The sequence below is a fragment of the Myotis myotis genome, unplaced genomic scaffold, assembly GCF_014108235.1.
Source record: "Myotis myotis isolate mMyoMyo1 unplaced genomic scaffold, mMyoMyo1.p scaffold_m19_p_2, whole genome shotgun sequence".
Classification (NCBI taxonomy): domain Eukaryota; kingdom Metazoa; phylum Chordata; class Mammalia; order Chiroptera; family Vespertilionidae; genus Myotis; species Myotis myotis.
Genome location: NW_023416324.1, coordinates 193,534,323 through 193,550,492, shown reverse-complemented (window position 1 = coordinate 193,550,492; position 16,170 = coordinate 193,534,323). Strand labels below are relative to the sequence as shown.

The window sequence follows — 16,170 nt, the reverse complement described above, 5'->3', positions numbered from 1 at the left end:
CTCTGCCCCAGAGACCAGCGGCACCAGATACTGCTGGTGAGGTGGGCTGGGCCAGAGGGATGAAGGCAGGACCGGAGGAGGGGACTTGGGACGGTACACACCACATCCTGAAGAAAGAATGGAAGGGACTTGGGGACGAACTAGATGTGGGGACCGACGATATCTACCCAGGCAGAACCAAACACCTCTCTTTGTTCTTGTCAAGTTTGGGGGAATCGCCGCGGAAGAATGATGCCATGGGAAAGGCTGAGCAGCACCGTGCGAGGGTCTGAACGGGCTCCCCAGTCTGTGTGCTGAGATAGTGGCTCACAGGACGCCCCCAAAAGCCATTGTGAGCCTTATCTGCCCGGGCACAGGGGGTGGCAGGAGGGAATTCAACGACAGGCGAAGACAAAAACTGCCTTTCCAAGCACATTGTTGCTCTCATCTTGGTCTTGAATAGCTTTTCTGTCTCCTAGTGGTGAACCACTATTCCTCAGTTGCCCTTGTGCTTTTGCTGGCAGTATCAATTTTAGATGTTTTACTTTTGTTTAATGTGGGTGTTCCCCAAGGCCGTTTTAGGAGTGGATGGGGCCTCCCCTTGTCATACACACAAACTGTAGTTTTGAGTCAGCCTCTCCCGTTCCTGTACACCTCGCTACTCTTCCTCTGGGGTATCTTTGGGCTTTGGGAGGAGGGGGTTGGAGGACATACTTGCTCTGCAGGTGTAATTTCTTAGAAAACAAAAGGGTTTGAAACCACACACACACACACACACACACACACACACACACACACACTTTGCACATATGGGCAACCAAAAGGAAATTGGGTTCCAGTGTGTGAATTTTAAGAGAAAAAGTATTTGCTAGTCAGTTGCATCATAATTACTTGAAACATTGGGAATCACATTTGTTCCCAAAGGAAGAGTGAGCAGTGGTGTCAAGGAGACTGGCTCTGATGAGAGGGTGTTTGTGTTGTAAATATCTGTGGTTGTGATTAGGCCTTGGTATATGCTTTGCAGCCCAGGGCTTTCTCCTTCCCTGGGAAAGCATCACATCCATCTCAGGAAAGTCGTGGATCTCTAGCTCTTTAATTCTCACCTTGTGTCCCCAGCGCAGTGTCCAGCTGGGGCATCTTACTCATCAGTGTGAAGGAGCAGAAAGACGTAGTGCTGGGAGGATGGGCTGGAGTCCTAACTCCTCGATATCAGTGGGTAACCTTCCATCCCCTCCTTTCCTCACCTTCAAAGCAGGAATTGTTGGAGGATTAGCCACAACAGCTACCATTGATGGTAAATTTACATGAGCAGGGACCAGGTACAGCTGCTAAAGAGGTTACTTAAATTCTCTCATTTAATCCTCCAATGTCAAGTGAGATCCTTTACCTCTGGACTGGGAAGGGCTGTGCAAGCACAAAGACATCAAAGACAGGACAGAGGAAGCAAGCTATAGACTTAAACTGCAGAGTAGTTAGACTTAAAATTCAAAAGGACTGAGACCCTTGATATAAAAATTTCAAAACTCTCAGACCTTTATAGAAAAATAAGCAAAGCTAGGAGTAAATAAATTCAGAGGAAAGCAAGTACTATAACTAAAAATATTTAAATATTTAATCTCATTGGTAAAGAAATTAAAATAAAAAGAATGCCTTTGACCGACCTATCAAATTTAAAGTGACAGCAGTTTGTTAAGTGAAAATCCTCAGTGTTAGCCAGGATGTAAGAGAAAGCTGTACCCTCTGCGTGGCTCGTGGGCATGTAAATTGGAGCAGCTTTCTGTGGAGTCATGTGGCAGAATGTGTCCAGAGCCTCAACAAATGTTCGCACAGAGCTCATCTGGTAATTCCACTTCCAGGAATTTATCCTGAGGGAATAATCCGACATGTGTGCAGGGTTTATGTAAAAATGCTAACTTAGGTTGCTTTTCATTGGATGTAGCCTAAATGGTTAACATAGGGTAGAGCGATGGACAGCCCTTAAAAAAATTGTTTTTAAAGAATTTTAAATGAAATGAGGGACATTCTCAAAATACAATAAACACTATAACCTCAATTTTATAAGAAGAAGAAAAAATGCACACATTAAGATTTAAAAACTACAGAGAAATATACTGAAATGTTAGCAGTGTTCTGTGTCTAAGTGGTGGGATTGTGCATGACATTTATATTCTTTATGCTTTTCTTGATTTGTTGGATCCAGAGAGAGAGAAGGGGGGAAAGATGGTGTATTATAGAACAGTCCCCTTCACACTGTTAATGAAGTATTTGGGTAGAGAGAATTGTAATTCGTGTAAATAGAATTCGTTTTAAGGCCTTCTCCTACATCTATAGCTCAAGTAGATCAGAAAAGGCAGACATGGAATCTAGGGCACGTTCACACATTCACACCTGGAGCAGGTGTCTTCTTCAAATAAACCTCTTCCAGACCCCAGGCTAAAGCTGGACACCAGCGAGTTGTTGAGCATAAGACATTAAGGATCTGTTGTTATCTACTGTTTTTATATTTGGGTACTCAGTTCCATTCAACAGTTTTCTGATTAGATGACATTGAGTGAGACTCTCTTTTGTCTATTGTATGAACTGAGAAACAGGCTCACTGACTACATTCAATCTTCATGGCAGATTTGGAGATTTTGAAATGAATTTATTTTAAATAACGATTGATAGGGTTCTATTTTGGCAGGGCCATCACCAGTTCCAGCCCTGCTTGTTTGAAAGGGTGGGTTTCTTTAGTTAAGGTTCCCAGCAGTGCACTCACAAGTATTTATGAAATTAAAGGCATTCTGGCTTCCCTTACAACCTCATGGCTATTTTCTCGGAGCTCAGTGCTGTGCTAGCCCAATAAACCACATGAAATCAGCTGTAACTGTGTAAAAGCAGACTTTTGCTTTGTGGCTGTATTATACACTAAATTAGGGTTCCCAGACCCAATTCCAACGTGGGGGAATTCCCTGCACCCACACCAACAAATGGTTCTGGACACCAGCAGGGTGCCCAAGAATTAAACTAAATTATGACGCTGTCTGCCCAGAGGGTTCCGTCCCAGAAGACTCCCCGCCCCCTGACACAGACACACTTGAGATGCCAGTTGCAAGTCAAAGATTCCCACAACCCCCCTCTTTGGGTTCAATTAATTTCTAGAATGGCTCACAGGACTCAGAGGATCATGTCACCTACCAGAACACTGGTTTACTAGAAAAGGCTATGACTCAGGATCAGCCAGATGAAGAGAGACATGGGGCAAGGAGTGTGGGAAGGGGCACAGAGCTTCAGTGCCCTGTCCACATGCCCCACTCTCCCCACATGTCCATGTGTTCACTAAGTTCTTCAAACCCCGTCCCCAGAGGTGGGGAGAGAGGCAGAGACTGCAAGTTCCAACACTAGTCACATGGTGGGTTCTCCTGACAACCAGCCTCCACCTTAGGTACTTTCCAAAAGTCACCTCATTCACATAACAAGACACCTGTGTCCTCATCACTTAGGAAATTGCAAGAGTTTTAGGAGCTGTGGGTCAGGGGTATGGGCAAAGTCCACATATATGTATCATATACATGATAAGATGTCTCTCCCTGCTTCTCTCTCTCCTTCTCCCTCCTCCTCCTCCTCCTCCTCCTCCTCCTTCTCCTTGTCTTCCTTCTTCTTCTTTTTCTTCTTCTCTCTCTCCCTCCCTCCCTCTCTCTCTCTCTCACACACAGTATCTACTGACACACTTCCCTTAGTATATGCCAAAATGGGATGGATGGATAGATAGATAGATAGATAGATAGATAGATAGATAGATAGATATGCCATTGATAACTACGATAGTTGAAATAATGCTTACAGGGTCCAAGAACTTACAATGTTAGAGGAAAGGAGAATAGAGATGAGCTTTCCTTGAATTAGAAGCTCTCAAATCTGTTTAAACAAAATATCTGGTCCTAGAACCGAGGGAATGTATATTTTACACATGATCTTAGCCAAAAGGCTGAGAAGCACTGGGAATGTCTAAAGTCTCTACAGGAAATTCTGACGCAGCTGTTGAAGCTGTTGAAGTACTGGCTCAGCGGTACTGCTCTGACATATATTTATTCTGTGCTGTCCACCTGTGGCTATGAAGCTCTTCAAATGCAGCTCATAAAATAAAAATGGAACTTTTATTTTAATCAATTTTAATTAGAATGTAAACAGCCACGTGTGAAGAATTTCTACCATGTGAGAGCAGCCTTGACCTAGGTGCACTGCCCTCCACTTGCGGGTGAAATGAAGCCATTTTCAGCCCATCCTTCCAGCAGGTGTGCGTTTCGTCACAGTGACGCTCAGATGATGGCTCAGACCTTTCACGGTTAACTTCTGGGTTCTGGTGGCAGCAGATGTGGCTCCAGAACCTCCTACTGGAAGGATCAAGGGGCCACTGTGCCTTCTGTAGCCACCCCCAGACACGTGAGCTGTGTTTTGTAATCTAGTTTGCTCAGCACAGTCTTTAGCCTCCCTGCTCAGAACGTACAGCGATGCTGCTCACAGCCTTCATCATCCCACAAAACAAAACCAGGGCCTCTTTCTCACCCAGGATTTCTAACTCATGATGTTCGTTTTCGTAGTTGTTTTATTTTTAACTAAGGAAATCATTCCTGATCGTCTCTCCTGTTGTTTAAAGGGTTTAAAAGTTCAGCATGGTGAGTTTTTATGGGACTTTTATGGGAAGCCGAGTGTTGTAAACATACCCAAACTATCTCCGTAGTGCCGTTTGCCAGATCCTTTACTGTGCACACCGACCTGACTTCCCTTCAAAATATGAACCAGATGGGTTCAGTTAGAATTCTCCAGCTCTTCCACACAGTATGTTAGGGCATCTCATATTCTGAGCCTGGTGAGATCAGGATGAGTCTTGAACAGAAACGAGACAGAGCATGGTGGCAGCAGAGGCTGTGTCCATCCATCCAGGACCCTGTCCCTGCACCATAGTGTGGCACCCCCTTCTCATAGAGGTTCAGTGCATCCTGGTTGAATGAATGAGTGAAAATGTTCTTGCTGTAGACAAAGTGGGCTGAAGGGATGATCAAAGGAAGAGAGAAGACAGGAATCAGGGAGAGGCCCCCCCCCGTTTGGGATAAAAGCAATTTGATTTAGGACGAAATGCTTGCCCTCCACAGCGTTACTCTGTGGAGATAAGAAGAAAGATCACAGCTCCAGGAAATCTAGCTCAATGCTGGTGAAGATCTTTAGCGCCACAATGGTGATTCCCTAGACCAGTGGTCCTCAACCTTCCCAATGCTGCGACCCTTTAATACAGTTCCTCATGTTGTGGTGACCCCCAACTTCATTGTTACAAATTGAACATAATTAAAGCATAGTGATTAATCACAAAACAATATGTAATTATGTATGTGTTTTCCGATGGTCTTAGGCAACCCCTGTGAAAGGGTCGTTCGACCCCCAAAGGGGTCGCGACCCACAGGTTGAGAACCGCTGCCCTAGACTAATGATCGGAAAGGCTCCAAAGAACTGAAATTGCTCGCAGAGGTGGAACCAGGAGAGGCTGGTTTAATTCCAACTCTTAATAATTCAAATGCTCTTGGCTGTGGCCTATGTATTTATTTTTCATCTACTGTTACAGTTCTAAGAAACTTAGCAGTTAGACCGCCTATGGTTGTGATGTATCTGCCCGCTTATCGGCATTTTTTATTTTCCTGAAATTTTAGGCACAGAAAAATGAGAGAGAATCTATCCGACAGAAGTTGGCACTCGGGAGCTTCTTTGATGATGGCCCAGGAATTTATACCAGCTGCAGCAAAAGTGGGAAGCCAAGCCTTTCCTCTCGGTGAGTGTTCCTTTGAATTGATTCTCTGATATGTGTACCTAATGGGTTTTGTCATCTGACCACTTGTCTAATAAAAGATATCCTTTAAGTCCTTGAGTATTTTTTTTCATAATACTATCAACTTTATTTGGATTCTGGACAGACTTCTCCCATTTGTTGGGTTTGTTTATTGGGGTTTCGTTTTGGGGCTTTTTTTTGGCCAGTTTGCCAAGCCACCTGAGGTCAGATTTCTATATTTCTTTTTTTTTTTCAAGACACAGTAATGTTTTTGCACTGTGATGGGGGAATCAGGGCACACTCCAAAGCGGCTGATGCTTAGAGAAGCATGGCAGATCACCAGATTTCCCATTAAGCAGTCCCAAAGCACCCAGCATTGCTCCCCTCTTCCATTTGATTATAGTAAATACCATAGCTGAGAAATACAGTTCCCACTGTGAGCATTTGATGTTTATTACAGAGCTTAGCTTGTCCTCCAGGCGGTTTTCCATATATATATATATTTAATTGATTTCAGAGAGGAAGGGAGAGGGAGAGACAGAAACATCAGTGATGAGAGAGAATCATTGATTGGCTGCCTCCTGCACGCCCCACACTGGGGATCGAGCCTGTAGCCTGGGTATGTGCCCCTACCGGGATTCGAACCATGACCTCCTGATTCATAGGTTGATATCCAACCACTGAACCACACCAGCCGGGCCAGGCAGTTTTTGTTGATCTTAATTTATTTCAAGATATCATTGCTTATTTATCACTATTTCAGGATATCTTTGATTATTTGCATAGCCTCCAACTCCAATTAAAATTATAATTTTACCTGAAAATAAGGCTATCTGCCAGAACTTCTCAAACTGTAATGTGCATGTGAAAACCCTGGGGATTTTGTTAAATTCTGAGTCACTCGGTCTGGGTGGGGCTCAAGATGCTGTATTTCTAACAAGCTCCCAGCTGATGTCCAGACTGCCCATCCATCAGTGACACTTTGCTATGTGAGGATATAGACAATCTCAAAAATTAACTGTTATAAATATAGATATTCAGAGTGGTTAAAACACATAGAACTTTTTTTTAATAAAGGTGGTAGTAACTGAAGACCCATCAGTGTTCTCTTGATGCCTCCTCAAATGGCTGTTTCTGGTTGGAATGCCTGCGTCTTCCTCTGGGCTCTCTAAGAGTAAATACTCCCCGGATAAATACTAGCTAATTTCGCCATGTTAGGCCAGGGGTGGGAGACACATGATGGCATTTACACACTCACTCAGCCAATAGATGTCCACTCTGTCCTTCACCTGAAGCCTGGAATTAGGCACCTTCATATCTATTTACATTTCTCTGGCTCTCATTACTCCTTGTACTTCGGTCTGATCCGTAGACTCATCTAAATCAGCAAGAATCAGAAAGCACACGCATGCTCACATATATGCATGTTTAGGGTCACTGCAGGTGAGTTAGCCCGTGCAGAGCTGAGGCGCCTCTTCCTCATTCCCACGCTTTTCATGTGCCATTTCAGAGCTGGGGGGTCAGCCTTCCCTTTGCTGCAGAGCCACCTGGTCCCCCCACAGTGGGGTGCGGCAGGAAGAGCTCAGGCCTGGGCACCTGGGCACCTGAGGATTAGTCTTAGTTGAGCTTCTAATTTTGAAACTTGGTTTTATCACGCCTTAGTTTCATTTTTGTAAAATGAGGGGGTTGGACCATAAGTTTTCATAGATTTCTGCTACTGCCCTCTAAAGTTCCCCAAAATGCCAAAAAGTTTTCTTCTAGAAACTTTATTTCTCTGCTCAGCAATGTCAGATCTATTGGGTCCAAATGGAAGATTCTTTTTTTTTAAATAAAAGTTAGTTCAATAGATAGATATAGGTATAGATATAAATATAGATATAGATATATAGATATAGATATAGATATAGATCAGATACAGATATATACATGCACACACATGCATACATATATATGGCTGTGAAAGTGAAATAGAATCAATGAAAACTGCAAGGCATATAATAACATAAAATAAAAATAATAGCCCTCTATCCTTGTTCCCTCTCCAGAAACTTTTAACTCTTCGTTTTTCTGGTATTTGCCTGCATATCTCTAAGTAAAATGCTTCTCTTCTTAGTGATTGCTTTTAAATAACCACCTTTTGACCACCTTCTGTGGAAATTTGGGATTTAACTCTCTTTTACTGCCCCTTCACAGATATATCTATAGTATATTCCAAACTCTGTTCTCTTCATGGCCATTTCACAACTTGAGGTCAAATAACTATTCAATGTTGACTTTATTAAGCTCCTGTATTATTCACACCGAGCCATATGCTAATCTATGATTACTTGAGAAATTATGTTGTTTGTCCTGGATTTAAAATTGCCCCGTTTTTCTTTTTGCTGGTCTGTGATTTCGATTGCTATATCAGATTCCACTGTGTGAATATAATCAGTTTCTTCTGCCACTTTTGTGATGATGGGCATTGGGTTGTTGCAAAGGTTTCGCTCTTGTAAACAGCGCTGCTTATAAATGTGCTTGTATGTGTCCTTTCCTCTCTGTGTGCAAGAGCTTCTCTTTGGTGTATACCTAAGGGGGGAACTGCTAGGAAAATGCATGAATGCTCACGTTTAGACTATAATGCCGATCTGATTTCCAAAATGGTTGCAACAAGTTTCATGCCTACCAGCAATGTCTCAGAGGTCCTGTGGACCCATAACTTTTCTAACACTTGATATTGCCAATTTCTTTTAAACTTTGGTTAATTCAATGGACATAATAAGGTATTTCATTGTGTTTATTAGACATCCTGTTTCCTCTTCTGCAAAGTTTCTATTCGGGTCTTACCAGATTCTCTGTGCTTTTTAAAGTTAATTTATCAAAGTTGTGTAGTCATAATACTAATCCTTAATACGTTGTCGGTATTGCAAGAATATCCTCCCAGGTTGTAGCTTATTTTTTCAATTCTTCAATGTATCTTTTATGACCACAAGTTCTTAATTTCAATACAGTAAATTTTTATCAAACTTTTCTTTTAGAGTCAAGCTTTTCTGTGTCTAAAATTTAAAAAAATTTTCTTCTACCCCAATGTCCAAAAGTCACTAACCTAAATATCAATCCAAGAGTTAAAAGTGTTGATTTTTTAAAAAGCCTGTAGTAAATTAGGAGTTGGTTTCTGGATATGGTACAAACAGAGCAAGGTGAGGGTCTAGATCAGGGGTCCTCAAACTTTTTAAACGGGGGGCCAGTTCACTGTCCCTCAGACCGTTGGAGGGCCGGACTATAGTTTAAAAAAAAAACTATGAACAAATTCCTATGCACACTGCACATATCTTATTTTGAAGTAGAAAAACAAAACGGGAACAAATACAATATTTGTATTTGCATGTGGCCCGCGGGCCGTAGTTTGAGGACCTCTGGTCTAGGTAGTCCCATCAGGTGTTGTCAGATACCTCTCATCCATCTACATTTTATCTCCCAAATTTTTTCAAACTCTTTTGTGTGCTATTATCAACTCTTCCGTTTTCTTTGTGTAGGTTTACATCTTTTTTCTTCCTTTATCATTATAGTAGTAGGGTTTCAGAGGAGAGATTCAATAGCTGTGTTCAGTATGCCATGTTTAAATAGAAGTCTCATGAAGGTTTTTATCTTATTTTTTAATTATGGTTTATATTCAGTATTATCAATATTATTCTGCATCAGTTTCAGATGTACAGCATAGTGTTTAGTCAATCCTATACTTTACAGAGTGGTCCCCCAAAATATTTCCAGTACCCACCTAATCCCACACATAATTATATGATATGATTTACTATATTCCCTATGCTGTGGTTTACATCTCTGTGACTATTCTGTAACTACCAATTTGTACTTCTTAATTCCTTCACCTTTTTCACCCAGTCTCCCAGCCCTCCTTCCTTCTGTCAACTGTCAGTCTGTTCTCTGTATCTCTTGAGTCTGTTTCTATTTTATTTTCTTTAGATTCCGCATATAAGTGAAATGATAAAAGCAATATCTTCTCCAATAAAACCCTGCGCAGAAACCCTGTGTGTAAAACAAAGCAGTCCTCCTCTGGCTCAGGAGGACTGAAGGAGAGGGACTGGAGAACCCTGCCCGGAAGGTGCCTCCCCCATCCTTTCCTTCAGTGCCCCCCCACCCCGCCCCTGCAAGCCCCCAGAGCCCACCTGAAACCCTTCTGGCAGAGCAAACCTTGGAAATCACTGAGTCATCTACCCCCTTTGGAGACACAGATATCGAAACACATGTATTTCACAGCAGCTCAGAACAAGCTACACTTGTTGACTCGCCATAAGGAAGATTATTTTTATCCTGTTCTTTAGATGTTTTTATCTGCACACGCTGGGATGAGCTCATCCTCTGTGAGAACAGGATGACTTCTTGGATACCCCTTAGGATGATGATTAATAATGACACTTAATGTTTCTAAGAAATATCTCTTTATTGCTGTAAGTTTAAAGTCTGCAAAGACTGACTGTCATTCCCCCTCATCGGTAATAATGTAGGAGAAAAGCCATAGGAAATGTTCGGTTGCATTTGTGTAACCCATATTCCCCATCCCTGTTAGAATTAATTTTTTCCTAATGTATCGCAGTCCCCGAAATTCTTCATTGAGCTAGAAATACCTCACCTCTTACTTAACAAGAGTACTTGAGGGATGTTAGACCTTTGAGGTCACCGGAGTGCTCACATGTGTTGAGTTGGTTAAATAATCAGAACTAGGTAAATCTTATATGAATGTACTACTCTGAAGAGCTCAGAACTCAATTTTAAATGAGGCTGAGGACTAAAAATTAATTGGCCAAACAATTAAAAAATGCTGCACTTACTTTTAAGGCGGGGACTGGCTACCCAAATACGTGGGGTATTTGGCAGAGTAATAGAGTACTGTCTATTTTAAAAGATGTGCACTTACCTGTAAAAATTAACTTTGTACACACATTATGTGAGCAATTATGAAGTAGCTTGAGGTCTTCCGGGAAGGTGTGTTTAAGCTGCTCCTGTGAGGATAAGTCCTTCTCAGTTGTCCCCACTGAATTTTTCTAATTGGTGTATCTCCTAAAGCACTTTTTTAAAGAGTGACACGCTGTTAGATGTAAGCTTGGCTTACAGTAATCCCATAAAGATATTTCATGCCTAATACTGTAGCAAAAGAATTTTTTATACTGATTCATAACTCAACTAATTAAATTTGACTTATACTGAAATGTGACAAATATAGGAAGTGCCATTTTTTTCTTCAAAATTTGCTCATCCACACATAATCAGCCTTTCACACTGAGACTGTCTGACCTTTGTCATTTTTTTTCTATTTAAAAATGTTCCAGCAAAAAGCTTTTAAAAGCTTAAAAGGAATGAAAAAAATGAATTACCTATTTTGGAAAAAAAAGTTTCTTAGAAATATTAGGTATAATTATGTTCTTAAAAATAAATATTCTTTTTATTAGGAGTATAATAATGTCCTATAAAATATTTTTATTGACCACATTAATCTTGATCAGCATTGTAATTTGGATTCTGAGTTTATCAAGCTCCGTGTTATAAAAGGAATGGAACCTGGCTTGGCTGCTGGGGGACACAAGGCAGAGTGGTCGTTAGTGGTAGACATCCAGGAGATCCTTCATTGTTCAGGCATTACAACCTGATCGACATTGTGGAGAAAACTCTCCGCCTTCCTCCTGCTCCTTTTCTCAGAGGAGCTGCACAGTAACCTGGCTCCCCCCTCTCTTCTTACCTTACCCCAAGATAGGTTTCATTTACATGCATATAAACATAAATGCAATCTCGCACAGTCTTTTTCATAAAGCATATGGTGTAGCCTAGAATAGGTCATACTCTTTGCTGCAAATATTGTGAATGTTGTGAAAAGCAGAAATTCCCCAGAGAGCTTTTGAGCAGCTGGTTTGAATAATGATTACTGTTTCTTTATTTCAGCCATTCCAACGTCCCCAAATCAAAATGCATTCCATTCCTGTTGTTACAGGTTTATTGGTGAATGGCTGAGACAAGACCAGCAGTAGATACCCACCATCTCCTTTGGTGTTTGGATTAGGGGATGGGTTGGGGGGTGGGGTTGGGGGTGGGGAGGGCACCATAGCCTAGGGAGTGGTATCCACTGGACAGGTAGCATTGATCTAGAGAGCCTTTAAGGAAATTAGATTCACAGGAGCCTTGACTATGAGGAACTGGGAATCTGTATAATCTGCCACGGAATCACAGGTCGAACCAGCATCATTTTGCCAGGAAAGCGAATCATCCTTCTGTCTCGAATGGTAATAATGTTTGCATAGCTTCCTGGAAGAAGTGAGCAGAATGGTCATACATACCCAACATGGGTGAGGAAAGAGGTTGTCCTCTTTCATGGCAATGACATTTGCTTTCTGTGACATGCAGTAATAAGTGCATACTATGGCAACCTATTTACTACATGCAGCCTATGTTTTAAATTTCCTCTTGATCTCATACATATGTACTAATCATTAGCTCAGAAACCCTTTGTGTTAGTAATTCCAAGGTATGCATCTTTGCAAATGGAAGTTTATAAATTCTTAAATATTATTTGAAAAGTCATCGGGTAATCTACAGAAAACCTGTCATTTTTTTATGTCCTCCTCTAAGTATTACCTCTAGTATTTTAAAATGTTACAGTTTTATAAGTGAAGCAAGATTTGAAGTAGATCTTTTGAGGATCAATAAGATTAAAATGGCAAAACAAATTTAATTATGTCAGCAATTCTTCTCTTTCACAAACCTGAAAGAAAAGCAAATTGGTATTTGAGAAATTTTCTTTGTCTAATAAATAGCCTCGCTTTATAATAATGCCAATGACCCCAGTTTAATTAGGTGCAATTAATTTTGTGCAAGCGAAATTTGACATCTTGCTAGAGGCATAACCAGCTGTACCCTGTCTTATGAATTTTTTTTTTTTTTTTTTGATCACCAATGAGAAGTCACTGTCGGAGCTATTGCGAAAGGGTGGGAAGCAGGAAGAAAAAGGCCACAGGGCTGGGGTTTATATTTAAAAATGGCTCCAGCGGACAGCCGAATGTTTAATTAAAAGAGCTTCTGGGGATAATTTTTCATTGGTGCATCAACTTTGACAAGTTGTCACGACTTTATTACTGCAGTTCACACTCCCCTTGGACACGTGTCGGGACACACGCTGCTCATGTGAAGCTTGGGCTCCTTTGAGGGCTTCCAAGAGCATTCACTGCCACTAGAAAACACTCTCACTGCCTTAGGGTGAGCGGTCCTCTAGGGGTTGAACACAATCTCTTTGTTGGATCCTATCGAATGTTCTGTGCCCCTCAGATTACTCTCATTCAGGTTGTCACAGGCATTAAAGACCCATGGAAGCTATTTCAGAAAACCACTGCCAATTAAAGGATGACATGCCTCCTCACACTTAGAATTTTTATTTTAGTTGTTGCAAGAGTCCTTTCAGGCTTATTTGGGTATACGCTTCTATCACACATGTCTTTGTGCATGCAAAAAAAAAAAAGAAGAAGAAGAAAAAGTGAAATCTGTTGGTTGAGTTTTTCCATAACCCTTTTCATATTCAGAGTCCAATTGTCTGTGTAAGCACGTTCCCTCAGAGTTGTCCGCCTTTGCCTCTCGCCTGGCTGTCACCTGTGGTGGTGAGGACGCTGCGCATCACCTTCTGAGCCACTGTCCCCGGTCGGCAGGTTGTGGTGCTGGGTCTTTGTTGTTCTCATCAGAGGACAGGACTGGTCAACTCCCAGGGCCGCCTCCGCCTCACTGGTCCTTAACTGGCTTGTTGGCCGACGGGGTTACAGTTCAGTCGAGCAGAACTGCCACCAGCTGCCTGGGTGGCCAAGATCGTGAGGCGCATTCTGATTTTAAAGATGGCAAGATGCACATAGCCACACTTCACAGAGCCCAGCCGGTTCAGCACATCTACTGCATTCTGTGCCATGACTGCATAGAATCCGAATGACCATGAATTAAATCATGAAAGAGAACGCCTATGAGATAAAGCTTACTGTGCAACAAAGCCTAAATGGCAGCCCCAACACTTTCTTAAACGTGAACATAAAAAGTGGTGAAGGCAGGCAGTGATTCAGCATTCACCAGATTAAGAGACTTGGCCATTTTCACGAAATCCAGGCGCTGACTCTCCAGCTGCCATAATGTTGCTCCGACCACACGAATGTTACCCAGGTCTGGAAGGGGGGAGCAGCTGAAAGTCAGCAGCAGGTCGGGAAGATACAAGTTTAAACTCTGTCCGGGTCTGGGCTGAGCGGGATAAATAGGCAGGCTGGCTTTCACAATACAGACGGCTCAATGCATGTCGATTGTTCTAGGGCAGTGGTTCTGAACCTTCCTAATGCCGCGACCCTTTAATACAGTTCCTCATGTTGTGGTGACCCCCAATTTCATTGTTACAAATTGAACATAATTAAAGCATAGTGATTAATCACAAAAACAATATGTAATTATATATGTGTTTTCCGATGGTCTTAGGCGACCCCTGTGAAAGGGTCATTCGACCCCCAAAGGGGTCGCGACCCACAGGTTGAGAACTGCTGCTCTAGAAGCTGTTATCTACTGCGGGTCCAAGGAGAGAATGGGATTGAGACTGGTTAAATCAAAGAGCCCATCCTTCCTCCAAGATGATCTCCTACCACCCAGCACACTGTTGAAAACAAAATCCCAGCCTGACTCATCTGTGAGTCATGGTCCCTGCAAAGGCACTGTCTGAGTCAGACTCCCTACCATCCTCTCCCAGCTGTCAAACATTTAATCCCACTCACCTTTTCTCCAACACATAAGCGCTAATCAACTCGCCCATTTTTTCTCCTTTTCCTTTTTTAATTCCTGCGAAATGCCCACATGGCAACTCAGAAGCACTCAAAAGAGAAAAACATAAAGTCAGTTCAATTACTCCGACCAAAAAATGCCTAGGTATATTTACTTTTTGGTGCATATATCTCCATATTTTTGTTTACAAGGTTGAAATCCTACTATACCTACTGTTTAGGCTGTTTTTCAATATATCATGAACATTTGCCCATATTCACAACTTTCTACTATCATATAGATTTCATAGATTTCATCAAAATATACTTAATTCATCTCTTAGACATTGGAGTTGGTTTCAGTTTTTTGTTTCATTTTCATTTTGCTTAATTGTTTCATCTTCTCGTTTTTTCTTCCATTCATGAATTTATTCTATTCTTCTTAAAGTGACCCTGTATAATTTAACCTCTGGGCCTTAGTTTTCTTGTATGTAAAATGGAGGTCAGAATACTTACTTTATGTATGTCTGAGGATCAGAGGTAACTATAAAATACCTAGCACACAGTAGATGCTCAAAAATGGTCACTCTTTTTATTTCGAATGCAGATTGCTTAGGAGTCATTAGGCTTTCATTAGGATGAGAGAAGACCACATTTAGTGCCTAGGAGAAGCCTCGTTCTGCGTCTTCAGCCAATGCTAAAGAACAGTTGTGGTGAAATGCATTTTCCTAGCATTAAGATCCTGTAATTCCAAATTCAATTACGTGGAAGTGGTCATTAGTGAAGGCACCAGACACTGGTGTGGAATCAGGTCCCGCAGCTGCCTGAGAAATGCGGTATTTATAGTTCTCTGGAGAACAGGTTAGGGGCGGGTGCTCCACCAGAAAAGCCAGGGACACCCAGAGAGGGCCTTTCACATGTCCGCACCTTTGCAGCTGCTCTCAGCTTCTGCTGAGGAAGCCTGAGCCCTGTAAGGTGTGGGTCAGGACAGGCCACAAAGAGGGAAACGTTCCCCTTCCCCCCAGTCCTCTTTAGCACATGGTTTGAAACTACCCTTCATATCTCTGGGCTCATAACTGCTGGAGGGTCGGCTTTCCATCCCTCCCCTGCATTTAACCCCTCCAACCCCCTTCACCAAGCCCTCCTTTCTTCTGCACTTTCCTGCTTGCTCACTCTTCTTGGTTAACAACTTATTAATGCATTCCAGGTTACTAAAGTATGTTTTTTTCTCATAAATAAGACTAGAGGCCCTAGTCTTGGCCTGCGGGAATCGAGTGAAACTGGCCCGGTACACGGATTTGTGTACCAGTGGGGTCCCTCAGCCTGGCCTGTGGGGATCGGGCTGAAACTGGCTCTCCGACATCCCCCACAGGGTCCCAGATTGCAAGAGGGCGCAGACCAAGCTGAGGGACCCCACCCGTGCACAATCGGGGCAGGGAGGGACCGCAGGAGGGCTCCAGGGCATGTCCACCCAGTCTCTCCAAGTCCCCATCCATTGGCCAGACCCCAGCAGCAAGCTAATCTACCAGTCAGAGAGTCTGCCCCCTGGTGGTCAGTGCATGTCATAGCGACAACGAACAAATGGTCGGACACTTAGCATATTAGGCTTTTATATATATAGATAGGGTTTGGTTTTTT

The 16,170-nt window shown here is 42.4% G+C and overlaps 1 protein-coding gene across 6 annotated transcripts in view; it reads left to right on the top strand.

Moving 5' to 3' along the window:
• LOC118675455 (IQCJ-SCHIP1 readthrough transcript protein) overlaps positions 1-16,170 on the top strand; it is a 511,967-nt gene that overhangs the window by 478,251 nt on the left and 17,546 nt on the right. For all 6 annotated transcript variants that reach the window (XM_036348275.1, XM_036348276.1, XM_036348277.1 and 3 more), the window contains one exon: positions 5,661-5,779. In XM_036348275.1, the coding sequence (XP_036204168.1) occupies positions 5,661-5,779 (119 nt within the window). The remainder of the gene's footprint in view (positions 1-5,660; positions 5,780-16,170) is intronic.